The 17,600-nt window shown below is 39.9% G+C and overlaps 1 protein-coding gene across 1 annotated transcript in view; it reads left to right on the plus strand.

Annotated features, from left to right (window-relative positions):
• The first annotated feature begins 4,689 nt into the window (after positions 1 to 4,689).
• Positions 4,690 to 17,600, plus strand: part of ITK (IL2 inducible T cell kinase) — a 63,954-nt gene continuing 51,043 nt past the window's right edge. The window contains exon 1 of the mRNA XM_068536280.1: positions 4,690 to 4,842. Within this exon, the coding sequence (XP_068392381.1) occupies positions 4,705 to 4,842 (138 nt within the window). The 5' untranslated portion in view covers positions 4,690 to 4,704. The remainder of the gene's footprint in view (positions 4,843 to 17,600) is intronic.

A 17,600-nucleotide genomic window follows, 5' to 3' on the forward strand; every position in this document is an offset into this window, starting at 1 on the left:
AAAATGCTCTAGTCCCTTATAGAAAATGGCATATAAAATCATAATAAGGCCACAGACACCCCAAAACACACCACCAGATGTGGATGTGCCCACCAGAAAGACAAGATCCAGCCTCATCCACCAGAACACAGGCACTAGTCCCCTCCACCAGGAAGCCTACACAACCCACTGAACCAACCTTAGCCACTGGGGACAGACACCAAAAACAAGGGGAACTACGAACCTGCAGCCTGCGAAAAGGAGACCCCAAACACAGTAAGTTAAGCAAAATGAGAAGACAGAAAAACACACAGCAGATGAAGGAGCAAGGTAAAAACCCACCAGACCTAATAAATGAATAGGAAATAGGCAGTCTACCTGAAAAAGAATTCAGAATAATGATAGTAAAGATGATCCAAAATCTTGGAAATAGAATAGAAAATGGCATAGTATTTGTATATAACCTACACATATCATCCTGTAAACTTTAAATCATCTCTAGATTTCTTATAATACCTAATACAATATAAAAGCTATATAAATAGTCGTAAATATACTGTAAATGCTATGTAAATAGTTTCTGGTGCACAGTAAATTCAAGTTTTGCTTTTTGGAACTTTCTGGAATTTTTTTTTTTTTTTGCACAGTTGGTTGAATCCGCAGATGCAGAACCCGCAGATACAGAGGGTCCACTGTATTCTGAACTTATCTCCATGCATCTCCATGCTATCATTTGTCATGTTCCTTTATCTCTTGTATTTCCTGCAAACTTGAAGTTAGATCTAGAGGTTGGATGAGATTGTTTGATTTTTTTCTTTTTTTTCCTTTGGCAAGGCTTCTGTGTACTTCCTATTGCATCACTTCAGGAAATACAGAATGTCTGATTGTCTCTCTTTTCCTGCTGTTAAGATTGATCAATGTGTTACAATGTTATCAGTCTAATAAATAAATTATAGATTTTCCTATTGGCTCTTCACATAATGATTTTAGCAGCCATTGATGAGCATTGTCTAGATCCATTATGCATTATTAGGATTGCAAAATGGAGATATTCTATCACTCCTTAATTTATTCATTGGAATTCTTCTATAAAGAAGGACTCTCCTTCATTAAATATTTGATTACTAAACTGAGATATGGCTCTTCAGGAAAAATGGGAAATATATTTTATTCTTTCCCTTTGTTTTGCAGTTTACAGAATAATAAATTGGTTTTTCAGCATCCTCCAAAAGTGATCAATAGGGTTTTTTTTGGTTTTCTTTGGTTTTTTTTTAGAATTTATTTTTCAATGTTTTATTGATTATTTTTGGCTGCACTGGGTCTTCATTGCTGCGCATGGGCTTTCTCTAGTTGCAGTGAGTGGGGGCTACTTTTCGTTGTGGTGCGCAGGCTTCTCGTTGCGGTGGCTTCTCTTGTTGCGGAGCACAGGCTCTAGGTGCGCGGGCTCAGTAGTTGCGGCATGCGGGCCCTAGAGCACATGGGCTTCAGTAGTTGCGGCGTGTGGGCTCAGTAGTTGCGGCGTGTGGGCTCTAGGGTGCACGGGCTTCAATAGCTGTGGCACGCAGGCTCAGTAGCTGTGGCTCGCGGGCTTAGTTGCTCCGCGGCATGTGGGATCTTCCTGGACCAGGGATCGAATCTGTGTCCCCTGCATTGGCAGGCGGATTCTTAACGACTGTGCCACCAGGGAATTCCCAATAGGACTTTAAAACAAAACAAAGGGATTATTTTTACACATGTTTTCCTAAGAGTGATGGGGAAAATATTGGGTCTCTTAAGGTTATGTTTAGGTGAGGACAAAAACCAATCCCGGCGAGTGGGTTTGAAGGTGCTATGATGAGAGAGAATAAAATTACTTATAATTACACTCCATGGAGACTTGGCCAAGGAAAGGCTCCTATTACAACAGCTACTGATGACATTTTGCTTTCCCACATGAGAATACTTTGTGAAGTCTGTAAATCTTTCAACCTGAACAAACCAGGTATAAATCTACCCTTCTCAAAGGACTTTACAGTCTAGTTTGAAAATGCACTGTATTAGTTAAAATTAGGTTTACTGTGTGTGACAGAACCTCAAAATAACAGGGGCTTAGAAAATAAAATTTTATTTCTTTTTACATTAAAGAAAAAGTGCTCCCAGGCTGCAAGGAGGATCCAAGGTCATCAGGACCCCAGAATCTTTCTATTTTATGCTCCATTGACCTCCACATGCAATTTCTACTTCAAGGTATAAGATAGCTGCTCTAGCTCCAACCTTCACATTCACATTCTAGTTAGCAGGAAGGAGGAAAAAGAGAATGAAAAGGGTATGATGATTGCCATTAAGGACATTTCCTTGAAGTTGTGCTCATAACTTCTGCCCTGTTCAATTAGCTAGAATACAGTTAACATGACTGAAAAATGTAATCTTTATTCTGGCTGGCCAGATGCCCAGATAACCTTCAGGGAGTCAGTTACCTGGGAAGAAGGGGAGAATAGATACTTGGAGAAAATAGCAATCCCTGTCTCAAGTCCATATTCACGAGAGAAAAGAAATACTACCTCTTTTGGGCATGTATTTCCACACATATATCTTACAATCTCAGAATGGAGGTGGGGAAATCATTTAAAGTATTCCCTCCCCAACAATCTTGAGTGTCTTGATTATGCTGGGGCATCCAATATATGAGACAAAATTAAGCTGTAGTCTGGTAATTCACATGAAAAAAAATAAATTCTAGATCATTGCACTCCTATACAGCAATAATGATTGTTCTGTTTCATTATTTATCCCTGTCTGGCATATGCCATCCCTCCTTACACTGAGATTTCTTGGTTATTTACTTCATGCTAGAAGTAGGACTCATGATACTTTATACCTTAATTCTAAGGCCAGATACGTGACTAGCATCCACCACTCACAGAGCTTATGGGATTGTCTTCAAAAGGACCCGCACAGAGACCAAGGATCAGCGAGGGTAAGTAGCTCACTCAAAGAAACAGCTTAGTAAGTGACAGAGCTGGGATTCCAACGTAATTTTGTCTGTCCTCAGAGCTCATGTATACTTTGTGTATTATGCCATTCTGAAGGATTTACTTATTTTCTGCTCTTCCACTACGTTTTGCGATGGAAAAGCAATCATTTCTCTGTAGCACAGACAAACTACTATGGGCTTTTACTTAAATTTAACAAAATAATACACTTTAATATATTTCTCTTAAGTGTTTTATGCCCATTGTCTCTTATAATTGCCCAACCCAGTCTGGTGATTACTTATTCAACACATTTTTCTAAACAGCCTTTTAATGTGCCAGGCACCGTGATGGTTGCTGAGTATGTAATGGTGAGCAAAACCACACATAGTCCTCCTTACCATTAGGGAGCTTCCAGACTAGTGGGAGAGACAAACATTAATCCAAAAATCACCGTCCAAAAAGTACAATGACAACTGTCATAAGGGGTATGTCATAAGGTGCCCTCTACATATATAATTGGCGGATTTGACTTAGTAAAGCCAGGAAGGCTTCCCTGAGGAAGTGACATGGCTGAGACTAGCAGTATAATTTAGAGTTAAAGCAGGCAAAGCAGGGGAGAGAAGATGTTTTCAGAAAGGGAGCAGATGTTCAAAGCAGCATGAGAAGCACACATGAGGGCTAAAGTGAAAATGTGTGAGCAGAGAGGTATGAGATGAGACTGGCAAGGAAGCCGGAGACTAGCCCCACATGTAGGGGCACCATTATTCCCCTTCACAGGTAAAAAAGCTGAGGCTCAGAGTTCTTGAGTAATTTGCCTATAGTCTCACAGTTAGTTAGCTGGTGGAGCCAGAAGCCAACCTGTGGTAGGTAAAGATGTCCTTGTCCTAATCCCTAGAACCTGTGCATGTGTTAGCTTACATGACAAAGGGGAATTAAGGTAGAATATGGAATTAAGGTTGCTAATAAACAGATCTTAAAATAGGGAGATTATTTTAGATTATCCAGGCAAGCCCAGTGTAATCTTAAGGAATCTTAAATATGGAAGAGGGAGGCAGAAGAAGAGGTTACAGTTGTATGAGATGAGAGAATTTGACCTGCTGTTGTAGGCTTTGAAGATGGAGGAAGAGGGCTGAGAGTCAAGGCATGCGGGTGGTCCTAGAAGCTGGAAAGGGCAAGGAAACAGATTCTACACTAGAGGTCCTCCAGAAAGGATCACAACCCTGCTGACATCTTGATTTTAGCCCAGTGAGACCCATTTTGCATTTCTGAACTACAGAACTGTAAGACAATAAATTCGTGAGGCACTAAACTTGTGATAATTTGTTACAGCAGCCAATAGAAAACTAACACACAAGCTATTGTCCGTCAACCCCAAAGTCCACGTTCCTACCCCTTGTGCTGCATGCCTTAACTGTTACATGGGCTAAAGCAGGAACTATGAAGATTCAACTCTAATCCGTCATATCATTTTGAGTCTGAGGTTCGTCAGATATCATTTCTAAACCGTACAGCAAAGGGTATGTATAATTTTTACTTATGCTTCATAGTTTTCTGAATTTTGAAAGGATGTGGTTATGGGCTTTGACCTCAGAAGAGAAGCTCTGCAATGTTGACTGAATGTTGGTAGAGAGATAACATTGGAGGCAAGTTGCCTTTGAACAACTCTCTGAAGATCAACTGCCTCTCCAGCTCATTCCTTGCCCTGAAGCTGTTTCCTCTGGTTGTGCTGAGGGGTGATGCCCAAGGTGCATCACTTTTCAAGGACTGGATCATGAACAACTTCATCCTCCTGGAAGAACAGCTTATCAAGAAATCCCAACAAAAGAGAAGAACTTCTCCTTCGAACTTTAAAGTTCGATTCTTTGTTTTAACCAAAACCAGCCTGGCATACTTTGAGGACCGTCATGGGGTATGTGAGCACTTTGTTTTGTCCTTTCTAAAAGAGTATTTTATAGTTAGACTGAGCTGACTCATGAAGATATACATAGACTAAAATAAGAACACAGAAAACACAGATGTACTTGTTATAACAACCTAAAAAGTACAGTAAGAGTAATTGGAAGAGAGCATGGAGAAAAGTCAAGAGATGGGTTAACTGTATTAGGTGATTTCAGTTCTAAAAACTGTAAAAGAGTAAGTTTATTATTCATTAGCTTATCTTTCCCCTGCAAGGTTAAGTTTGACTTTTAAATTATAATATTTTATGTGAAATGGAATGGTTAAGTGATGGGTCCCGTGTCAACATTTTTATGGATTCAGTTTTAATTGTCTCAATGGCCATCACTCACCTGACATGGGGAATAATGGTCTTCGGGCATTTAATTGTCTAGAATTTGCAAAGCCCAGTGGTAAACCTCTTCATCCCTTGGAGAACTTCCCAGGAGACTATCACGCACAAAATGTTATACAGTATAGAACAGCAGTTCTTATCTAGAAGATTACAGCTGCTTAGCTAAGTCAGTATTTATATATCTAAAGATAGTCTTATATTCCATAACATCAATAATAATAAGTGCAACACGAATAATCATAACAATGTAGTTTGGTACAAAAGGCACTGGAAGAGGGGTCAGGAGACCAAACTCCACTTCTCTCTAGGTATGTTAGCCTGGGCAAATGTCTCTACCTTCTGTATCAGGTTCTTTCTTTATAAAATGAAAGGACTGGAAATACCACCTACAACATTCCTTTCTTCTTTCCTTTGTTTCTATGAAGTAGCACTTGTATAGCCCTTCTCAGCAATTTTTCAAAGCATGTTTGCCTCCTTACTATATCATTATATTATTTTTCCATCATCAAGGAGGTAGGGAAAATAACGTTGGTGCTTGATGGTCACTTAGAGACAAAGGCATGCTGATTCTTGGCTGGGATCTGACTTAGTAGGTGTAGGCATGAATTTGGGGTCTTTTGAGATCCAGGCTTTGAAGTGTTCAATGAGATGGAGACTTGAAAGAGGCCAGGCCAGGTATGGAGCCTATGGATTCCTAGACTTCTAAGTTGCAGGTGAAATAATACTGCCTCTCTTTTAGAGGTGAAAAGACATGCTCATCTTAAGCAGATGCTTACTGATAATAATCAGCAAATCAATTGGGAATAATATGGAATTACTTATGCGCAAGGCCTCTGTGGTAGATATTTAATAAATATTTGTTGACTAAATTAATGGAGGGCCAATAGCCAAGTTTTCAACTTGGAGAATTCATCATTTAGAGCTGATTAATCACATGGCATCAGTCAATTTTTTTTCTATTGTGAATGGGACATTAGAAGTTCTGGTTTCATATTTGAAGAGTAGTCATTTATGTTTAAATATTTTTTTCAAAGCCCATTTTACAGTTTTCACTAATTTTTTTTTCCTGACTCAACACTTGACATAGCATCATCTCATGTACTTAGTACTGATCATTTCTGAGCGTAACTGCTTTTTTGAACTGTTTGGTTGTGAATTCTGTACAATATTATTTGCAGATAGTCATACAACCAAATGGTCTTGATTCAGAATTTTGTTGGTTATAATCTGCATGTAGACAATGTTGTAAAATAACTCAGCTTCTTCATTCAAGCATTATGAAAATTCTAGGACAATTAATTCATTCTGGGGAGCCCTGAGCTATAGTTTCTAACATTTCCATGCGGGATACAGCAGATATATAATGTACAAACATCAAATTTCTTATTTTCTAACGTCTATGCTTTATATTCATAAATAACATTTCAAAAAGCATTTCTTTAAATATTACAGAAATTTATTGATTAGAAAAATTTCCAAGGTCACTGAGAAAGGCAAGATATGTCAGGTATTATTGTTTATGCTCTATGTACATTCCATTGCTTAGGGCCATCGATTTGCACACAAGGGTACATTGTTCATTGCCTATAAATAAGAATAACACTTGTGGGAAGAAAGCTTTTTTAAATTTATTTTTTAATTAAAGCCTCAGTCTTGCCATCTGTAAAAGGGGTGTGATAATAGTATTCACTTCATGGAAAAATGGTGAATATTTAGAGGGAATATATTTAGATAGACCTATTAGAAATTACCATTTGGTAGATCAAAAAAAATCAAATATTGGCAATTTCATGTACGTAGTTCAACTTAATATATAAAGCACTTAACATAAGTCCTGTCACCTAGTAAGCACCTAGTAAAAATTAGCTATTATTTGTATCATCATTATATCTGTGAAGGAGCTGGCAGGGTGGCATAACATAATCATTTTCAAATGAAGGGAAACATTCAAGGATTCTTCAAAGTCTGGCTAACATCAGGGTCCTGGATTCCCTCTATTCTGTGACTAAATATAACGGTGTGGGTAGAGACATACATGCATCATGAGATGCGTGATGTTGGGCCAACATTTCCCCTCTCAGGGTCTCAGCTTCTTTTTCTCTTTTCTCATCTGTAAAATTATGTTCATTGCAGCTCTAAAATTCTGTGGATTTATGACATCATATAAAAATAATCCTTTACATATTCAGGAACAAATACTGTAGTTCTGCAAAATAAGTCTGTTTTTTTCTAATTTCAAATTTCCACGCCCATTATTGTCATTATAATACATACTGACTGAGCCTTTTATTTTAACATGAATTTAGATCTGATGTCAGATGCCTGTTCAAGGTACTGAGATGTGCAAGTGTTTTCCGTGGGGCCGGGAAGCTCCTTTGTCATGCTGGAGCAGTGGGCCAGAAAGAAGCATGGAGTCGTCAGGTGGTGACTGGCCACCAGGCGGGATTTCAGACACTCCCCTGTGCCTGCCAATTTCTCAGCAAAGTGATCCCTGTTGCCAGACATTCTTTAACAGAGGACAAGGAAAGATGAGGGTCCAGTGGTATGCTGGTAAATGTCTAACAATCATTGTAGTGGTAATGGCAGTAGAGAATATGGGAGAGCCTTTGTTTGTGGTGTTTGCCAATTTCTGTAGAGTAAATACTCCCATCATGACCAATGTCAAACTACCAATGTAAAGTCTACTGGCTCACAGAACTCCTGAAAATTTATCAATCAGCTCTTATGTGGGCCAACATAAGCAGGCTCCAGCACACCACTGGCAGGGGCAGGCTTAAATAAAGATAAACTCTGGAGAGGTAGTCACCTACTGAACAACGTGCTTAGTTGTACACGACTGATATCAGATCCTTTTTAGGGGTAAAAGAGAGAAATGGGGGGGCGGGGGCCTCAGGCACTTTGAGTAAGCATGAGATGGGAGGGGCAGTACAGATGGGAGACAAGTGTCACAGAATGGTGAGGCCAGAATAGTCTGCTACAGCTGGATTCAAATGCTGCTTCTATCACTTTCTAGATGTGGGATCTCAGGCAAGACTTTTAACCTCTTTAAGCCTCTGTTTCCTATTTGTAAAGTAAGGACACCAACACTACTCAATGCTGAGTATTTCATGAGAAAAGTATGCTATAAGCTTGGTACTAATAGGACCATCTTAATCTTCTGAAAGGCCCTCAGGAGAAATGGAAAGGTTTCCCTATTTTAATGACTCTTTGCACCTTAGGAAACAAGTTTTCCATGGTCACCATAGCATGGGAGCCATTACCACTTACACAGGACAGGAAAAACAGTCGAGATCACCATTCTAGTCATTGTCTGGATAGGGCCACCTCTCCTCATGGACACTTCCCTTTAGCCAAAGTCTGATCTAGCAGCAGAAACATCTCTTATAATATGCATCCTTCCTAAATTAAAGATGGCAGGTGGGGAGAGGGTCCCCTTTCCTTGCTTTTGGCAACATTATTGCATAGTGGTCAAAAACACAGCTTCTGGTGTCAGACAGATTTGGGTCAAAGAGCAGCTCTACCACTTAAGAGCTGTGTGGCTTTGCAAAGGTTGCTGAAGGCTGTGTGACCCTCTATAAAGCTACTTACATGTCTTAAAATGATCAAACATTCCTTCTTGATTTTTTTTTAATGAAATGAATGTCACCATTATTCTAATAATTATAGTAACTAATATTTACTAAGTACTTACGATGTGTCCGTCACTGTGCTAAATGAATTATTTCATCTAATCCTTACACCTACCCTCTAAGTTAGGAACTATCATTACCCCAATTTACAGAGCATGTAACTGAGGCAAAGAGAATTAAAATAACTCCCTTATGTCTCCAGAGCCAACACAGCCTCCCTGTTGAACAGTTCTTATTACTATTAACAGTTGCTGCTCATAGCCAATTGGCGATTCCACTGGGTTATTACAAAGTATGTAATGCCTTCTGGCTCTAGAGCCCTCCATGTAAAGGGCAGTCCTGAAAATCAGCAACCATGCCACATAGGTCTTCTGCAATGAAAGGTGTTATGAGTTCTATCATTTCCACATATACTCCAGGACAAATCTTTGTCTTCATTCACTTCTGGGAGCCTCCACCATGTGTCCAAATTTTGGCACTGAAAGTTCCTCTAGCATCTGTCCATTTCTCTCCATTTCCTAGAGTCACTTTCCTCGTGGAAGCTGCCAGCATCTCTCACCTGGGATTGCTACCACTTCCTAATGGTCTCCCTGCACCCACTCCACCGGCCCCCCACCACTCCATTCCCCACACAGTAGCCAGTGTGAGCTTTTCACATGGTGACTGTGATCATGTCCTGATGACCCTCATCAGAAGCTGGCATGTCCCTTCAGTGGTCCTCCCTTTAGCCTGAGAGTGGACGCCAAAATCTATCTCACGGTCTCCTCCATTTCAGTTCATACTCCTTTTCCTCCCATCTCACTGAGCTCCAAACACATAAGATTTTCTTCAACTTTAAGACCCCCCATTTTGAAGGTCACTTGCTTGGGGAAGCTTTCCTTCATTTCCCTAGCCTAGGTCATCTCCTCTTGTTACACTCTGACACAGTGGCACATACCCTTCTTCAAAGTGCATGCCAAATTTGTAATTACCTACTTATTAATGTGATTATTGTACTGATGTCATTCCCCTCCATTAGACTGTACGCTTTACAAGGGCTGGTGCCCAATTTGCTAAAGATGGCATCATCAGGGTCTACCACAGTGCCTGGTACATATTATTCACTCATTATTTGCGAAAGAAAGAAAAGAAGGGAAGGAGGAATGTATAGATACTGTTGGAGAGGTTAGAGTTACACAAGGGGACCCCTAACAGAACAAGGCTCAACACCAAAAGAGTTAAGAACAAAGCAAGTGGGGGCTTCCCTGGTGGCGCAGTGGTTGAGAGTCTGCCTGCTAATGCAGGGAACACGGGTTCGAGCCCTGGTCTGGGAGGATCCCACGTGCAGCGGAGCAACTGGGCCCGTGAGCCACAACTGCTGAACCTGCGCGTCTGGAGCCTGTGCCCTGCAACGGGAGGGGCCGCGATAGTGAAAGGCCCGCGCACCGCGATGAGGAGTGGCCCCCGCTTGCCACAACTAGAGAAAGCCCTCGCACAGAAACGAAGACCCAACACAGCCATAAATAAATTAATTAATTAAATAAATAAAGTAGCTATTAATGAAAAAAAAAGAACAAAGCAAGTGATAAAGGACTTCAAACAGGAGATTCCTGGGTGCAGGAGTAAGTAATTAGGACTCCCTGGAGGCAGCAGATCATGGCCTAGCCGTGAGAATTTAGGAGTTTGGAGTCTTAAGATTTGGGTCAGAGACACACATAGAAACCAGCAGGTAGGCCAGTCCCCCCTCCCAACTCTTTTTAAAAGAACCAAGCAACTCTGTTCTCTTTTACCCTCCACCCTGTCTTACCCTTCCTTCCTTCTCTTTTACAGCTAAACCCTTGGTAGATAATATTCTCAGAGCTACCCGAGCATTTTTGCTTGAGACTTTCACCACTCGTGATCTCTCTCCACTTCATTCCTACATGACTGAGTTGCCTTCCAGCTCAGCTCCCACTGACACTCAAGGCTTCCTACAATCTACTATCCATGCAACACCTAGAATAGACTTTTTTTTTTTTTAATTTATGGCTGTGTTGGGTCTTCGTTTCTGTGCGAGGGCTTTCTCTAGTTGCGGCAAGTGGGGGCCACTCTTCATCGTGGTGCGCGGGCCTCTCACTATCGCGGCCTCTCTTGTTGCGGAGCACAGGCTCCAGACGCACGGGCTCAGCAACTGTGGCTCACGGGCCTAGTCGCTCTGCAGCATGTGGGATCATCCCAGACCAGGGCTTGAACCTGTGCCCCCTGCATTAGCAGGCAGATTCTCAACCACTGCGCCACCAGGGAAGCCCTAGAATAGACTTTTAAAATGAGAAATCAGATATTATGCCCTACTTTAAAGCCCTCCGTGACTGTTTAGAGTATTTAAGTTAATCTTCAACTATGGCCTACAAGACCCTTCATCCAGGGTCCCTACCTGCCTTTCAGTTTCATTTATTCCGATCCCTTCATCCATCATATCTGACTTTTTTCTGAACCTTGAACACTCCAAGCCATGCCCCCCGCTAGGGCCTCTGTACAGGAGTAGGACAAGGGTGAGATACACTTAAGGGGGCGCTCACTTTTAGATCCTGCAAGGGCAGGGTCTTTGTATTAGCTGTTCCACTGTCTGGAACAACCCAGATTTTCGTAGGGTTGGTTCTTTATTGTTTCCCATCTCTTCAAGTATTTTCCCAGAATCCTGTTTCTTTTTCTTTTCTTTTAAAGTCCATAGACACTTCAGTAATCAGTATCTGCACTTATTTATTGGGTTTATTGATGTGCTTCCTTGTTCATTTTTTGTCTCTACATCCACTGGAAGGTCACTTCCATGAGCGACTGACTGCCTTGCTCATCCCTGTAACCTCTAGTACAGTGCTGGGCACGTAGTAGGTGGTCAGTAAATATCCAGGGAATGAATGAAGGTCACATAACTCAAATTGAATTCAGAAGATATCTGGGAGCTAAAAATGAGGGCCTTGCCTAACCAGGCAAAGAAAAGTAAGAATCCAAAGCAAAGTACTTTGCAGTTCAGGCCACTCAAAGCCAAGAATGTGCGGTTTTGATGTCTGCATTAATGGCATTTCTTTGTGAATTGATTTTTGCTTGTCTGATGTGATGTTGATGTTTTATGGAGATAGCCATTGGATAGAGAATTCTTGTTTTAGAGGCAAATACTCCCAAGTTAAAATTAGATTCAATTCCTACTGCTCAGGGTCTGGTACATCCATTAATCAGTTTCTGCAGTAAAAATAGGCCACAGGGTAAGACCATGAATGTGAGGGCTTAGTTCCTGACTCAGTCTGGAAGAAAGGTTTCACTGGAAAGCACAAGAGCTCAGTTTCTTAAACCATGAGGTTCATGTAATATATGATATCTTTATCTCAAAGTCAGAAACGGACCCTATGGAAAATGAGTTTAAAGCTCTTCTCACATTTTCAAAGCCCAAATAGTAGTCCACATCCCCCCATTTCCTTAACTGACTAGTAGTAAATTCCTCCACTCATCAATGAGTTTTTAGGCCTACAGAAAATAGTATATCTTCCAGGACCTAACTTTCATTGAGAGGTTCGTCTGGGTTTGCCTTCACAAGACCCAGGAGCCTCACTTAAAGTGATCCAGAGGAGGGAATGGAAGCTCTGACATGGTTTCCCATGCACAGAAAATTCAGTTCCTTGAAATTCAGTGAAAGTTGTCAGTATTTTAATGGAATAAGAACCTGATCCAAACTCTTATGTTGCCATATAATTCCCACCAACCTAGAGTTATTTATAAGTAGACTTCTCATTATATTTTCCTTTTTTTGATATTCAAAAGTCACAGAATTATATCTGCATATTATAAAAAATTCAAATACAGGACTTTTCTCTCTAAAATGACATATATTTGTGCCAAAGCTTTATTACTATTATTATTATTAATAATAATAATATTATTATTATTAACCTTGATTACTATTATTATTATTATTACTAATATTATTATTATCAAGGAACTGTTCTATTCTGATATATATAGATTTACTCATTTGTTCAGCAAAATTTCCTGAGCACCTACTATGTGCAGGGTGCCATGTTAGAGACTAGGAATACAGTGGTAAGTAACAGAGACAAGCTGTCTGACCTCATGCTTACATACTAGTGGGGGAAACAGACAACAAGCAAGTATATAAATATATAGAGCAGATACAGACTGCGGTAGGTTCTATGGAAAAACTAAGCAGTTGCTGGGGCTGAGTGGGAAGAGTGGTCAGAGAAGAAATTTCCATCCAGGGTAAATCTTGAAGGATGAGAAAGAGCCAGTCAAGTTAAGAAATGGAGGAGAGCATTCCAGGCAAAAGGAACTGCCAATACGAAGCCTCAAGGTAGAAGAAGCCTTGGCCTGTGTTAGGGACAGACAATTGAACACACAGAGTTCAAGAGCCCCTTTCTTATATCTTACAGCATCCCTCTTCCAGGGATACTTGGTCTAGACTCATCCTACTCCACGTTTTGGTGGAAAGGCACCTGGTGTACCAACACTGAGGACCTCAGACTCACACTGAGCTCGGGTGGCCTTTAACAGCAAAGACTGAAAACAAGTTAGAATCCAGTTAAATCCACAATTAATCTCCAGAGACAGAGCAGCAAACCTTCACACCTCCATACTGTTAAAAAAAATTAATGAAACAATTACACCCAATTGTTCTCCAAAACCCTTTTGTCTAAAAACATCAATTTACTGCCTCTGTGAGAATGATCTTTACTCTCACGCAGACATAAATTTTGTGTAGTTATAATCATAATGCACGACAATTTTATATTCTTCCATTTATTCTCTTTCCATTATTCTTTTGTAGATACATTTCCATTCATGGACTCCAAAGTAATCATTTTCTCAAATATATGATTTTTTAAAATAATCGAGTGGTTCATGTCAGAGATGTACTTATCTATTTTCTGTACTGAACACATTGACGAACTTATCTATCATCTATTGTTTGACATTCAGGTTGTTTTCAGGTGTAGTGAAAATGCTGAAAAATAATAGTATACCTAATATAGAACTTTCTGCTTTTTAAAATCGGCTCTTTAGGATAGGTTATGCGGGATAACTGTGTCACGGGATAGCATTTTCTGATCTCTACCGTACGTTGCTACATAATCTTCCAAAGAGACTGAAGCAATGCATGGGGCCTCCAATAGTTACCAGAATCATTGGAGAAGATTATGTTTCTAAGAAGAAACTAATAAGAAAACAAAAGAATCCCATTGTTGTGGTGATCTTCAAATATCTAATACTATTTTTACAGGTTTTAAATGTTATAGTGAGAGAAAGGGCAAAAATATAATATTTTATACATGGGCAAGATAATTTGATTTAAAATCAGTCTTATGTATATGTAGATGAACCCACTCTACATAGTAGGATGGAAGGGGTGCCAAAAAGCCTCCTACTCTGCAAAATATTCATCTCCCTAGATGATCATCTTAGGGGGTCTCAAAGGTTCACGTGAATAAGGTCTTTGGGTTAGACCATCAAGCCTCTTTATCAAGAAGCAAATGAAATACAGAAAGGTATAACATAAGCCATTTTTGACTGCTCTGTAGAGTTTAGCTCTAACTTTAGATAGAGCCTCAGGGACTGAAAGTCTCAAGCAGACTGTAATTCTGTAATTCTAGAAAAGTGAGATAAGGTGAGAAAGCAACAACACAGCAGCTTTAGAGAATGGGGACCTGGTACTGAATAATCTGGGTGACCTTGGTCAAGTCCTTCTTCTATCTGGGATTTGGTTATCTTGTCCACAGTGTCAAGGGATTGGACTAGATCAAAGTTTTCCAACTTTTTAAAGACTGGAGCCCCCTTTTAGTACAAAATTACACGTGTTACTCCCATTCCCATATGTGAAGCAGAAGAGGAAGTGTTCTAGTTGAAGCGAGAACAAGGAGGCTGCCCAGAACCCCACCCTCTTGGCCTTACCCTTGACCTGCAATAATCACCAAGGTGCTTCCAATTCTATGACCTCGGTCTCCCCAGGCTGTAAATTGAAGAGTAGAAATGAAAAGATAACAGCTAGTTTAGAAAGTCATTTCACCTTGAAGCCTCATCTCTAACATAAAAAGTTGGATTGAATGATCTCTAAAGACCCCACCAGCTCAAAAGAAGTGGAAACTATGTGATTGTATCTCACTACCAATGATATCAGGAATTCACAAATAGACATGGAGATTAGTTAAATATGGAAATCTTTCCAGGAAGTAATACAGCTAAGAGAAGGTTAATAACTGTATGGCTGATAAAAAAACCATGTTATTAAAATCCAGGCATGAACCCAAGAATGCACCCTAAAAAAGAAGGCAGTCATTTCAAATGTAACCAACATAAAATTTAGAATAATATGAGCCATTACCTAATGAGTCCTTGCTGTGTTTCAGGGCACCAGATTAACAGCTTTACATGTATCATATCAAAAGTATTCACAATAACCACATGCGGTAGGTCCTAATGTTATCCCCATTGTATTGATGAGAAAAACAGAGGCTTGGAAAGGCTAAGTATCTTTTCTTAGGTCAGACATCTGGGACAGATATTAAAGTTGGATTAAGTGTTCTACAATGGATATTTTCAGATCTAGGCTTGTTTGGGTCTGAGAAGTCTTGTAATAGAAGCCATGGTGACTGAGAAGGGAGAGTTGGGGCAAGGACTCATTGGTGAGTTTCCAACACTGTCTAATGAAGTCCTGAGTGGGGACCAGTAGGAATGCTCCTGTTAGCTCAGCGGGCCTCCCTGAATGGCAACACAACAATAGCATCAACAACAGCAGCCTGCAACAACAACCACAAGGAGAGGACTGAGCACGTTCCTATTTTTTTTTTCTCGTTTATCCTCACGATTCTTTGAAGAAGATAAAAGTCAAATTCTGTTTTAGAGAGGAAGCAATCGAGACACAGGGAAGTTAAGCAATTTGCCCAAGGTCACAACAGCAGCTTTAAGTACAAAAGCAACAACTTACCTTAGGATTAGGCATTCCTTGTAGTTTGATCCCACACTGCTTCCTTGCCTGAAAGTAACCAACATAATCAACTTATCAGCTCTTCCAATGATTCTTTATGCATGTATATATAAATACAAATAAACTTTCTTCTTTCCCTCCTTTTTATACAATGGTAGCATATGCTACATACACTTCCTAACTTTTCTTTTGGTTGATTAGCATTACTTCTTGAAGATCAATCCATACTGATATGCAAGGGGCTTATTTATTCTTTTTTTTTGGGGGGGGGTGGTTGCATAATATTTTGTTGTATGGGTAAAAAAACTATCTTGATGGACACTTAGTCTGTTTCCAATTTTTTTTGTCATTACAAACAATGAGGAACGAATAACCTTATAGGTATCTCACTTTCTATATGTATGAATATGTCTTAACCAGGGGCAATTTTGCCCACCATTGGCAATGTCTGGAAATTTTTAGTTGTCATAACTGGGGAAGGGGGTGCTATTGGCTTTGGTGGGTAGAGCCAGGGATGTTAAGTATCCTACAATGCACAGGACAAACTCACAACAAAGAATTATTCAGCCCAAAATGTTAATAGTGCCAAGGCTGGGAAGCTGTGGTCTATAGAAAACATTTCTAGAAGTGGGATTGCTGTGTCAAAGGATATTTGCATCTGTTATTTTGCTGAACATGACCTAATTATTCTCCACGGAAGTTGTACCAATCAACATTCTCCAGGGCCACGTGTAAAATTCTTGTTTTCTCAAAACCTCACCAATAGTATTATCATATGTTTTGATCTTTGCAAGTCTGATAGACTTAAAAAATGGTATATCAGTAAAATTTATTTACACGTCTATTATTGTAGTCAGTGAGCATCTTTTCATATGTTTAAGAGCAGTTTAGATCCCTTTTGCCCATCTTTCTATAATGTTGTTAGTATCTACCTTAATAATTTGTAGGAGCTCTTTATCTATTAGCTAAAACCTTTGGGCAGGCTAGTTTTAACTTACCTCTACGTTGTCAAGAAATTGTTATCCACTCGCCAATCATTCTAGATGTCTTTTTCAAATCATTTCTATTAAGAGTTTTGTCATGGAGTCCACAAATATTACTTTTTGCTGCACGCTTGGTCCTACCTGCTGTTCCCTCAATCAACCAAGTAACAAATAATCACTTGAACATCATCTCTGTGCAAGGAGTTATTTCCTGAAATCGAATGAAGTTGTTATCCATTTATATACTTTGGCTACTGAATCGCCAGCGCTCGAAAGGTAGATTCAAAAATACATTCTTTCAAACTCATTCGAAATCTAATATGCCCTATATTGGAAAGAAGGAGGGCTTTGAAAGAGCATTCAAAGACCAGAGATGCTGAGAGAGAAAATGTGCAGGACACCTTCAGGGTCTACTCTGTACCACTTAGGTCTTGCTCTTAATTTCCACATTAAGTCCTTTTCCCTCTATCCACTTTCGTAAGCAAATTTAAACGAACAATGCTTTTTTAAGGCTAAGATCACTAAGATCATTGCTAAGAAGAATGAGGCTGGGATTATTCCTGAATTGTTCCTTCACCTCTAAGACAAATACACCACATAAAAGCACACAGAGCTGTTTATTAATCTACAAAGAAAATGACTAGCGCTCAAGGGGAGCATGAGAGGAAATGTCGTGAACTTGAACCTCCATGGATACAGAAGAGCAGGTGGCAGGTGCCGCCTTGCTGCCACTGACTGCTAAAGGGGTCATGAGGTTATAAAGGCAAAGAGCTGCGTCATTTCGCACACCCAGCACTTGATGTGTACCACTTGGCCTTC

The sequence above is a fragment of the Eschrichtius robustus genome, chromosome 2 (assembly GCF_028021215.1).
Source record: "Eschrichtius robustus isolate mEscRob2 chromosome 2, mEscRob2.pri, whole genome shotgun sequence".
In the NCBI taxonomy this organism is placed as follows: domain Eukaryota; kingdom Metazoa; phylum Chordata; class Mammalia; order Artiodactyla; family Eschrichtiidae; genus Eschrichtius; species Eschrichtius robustus.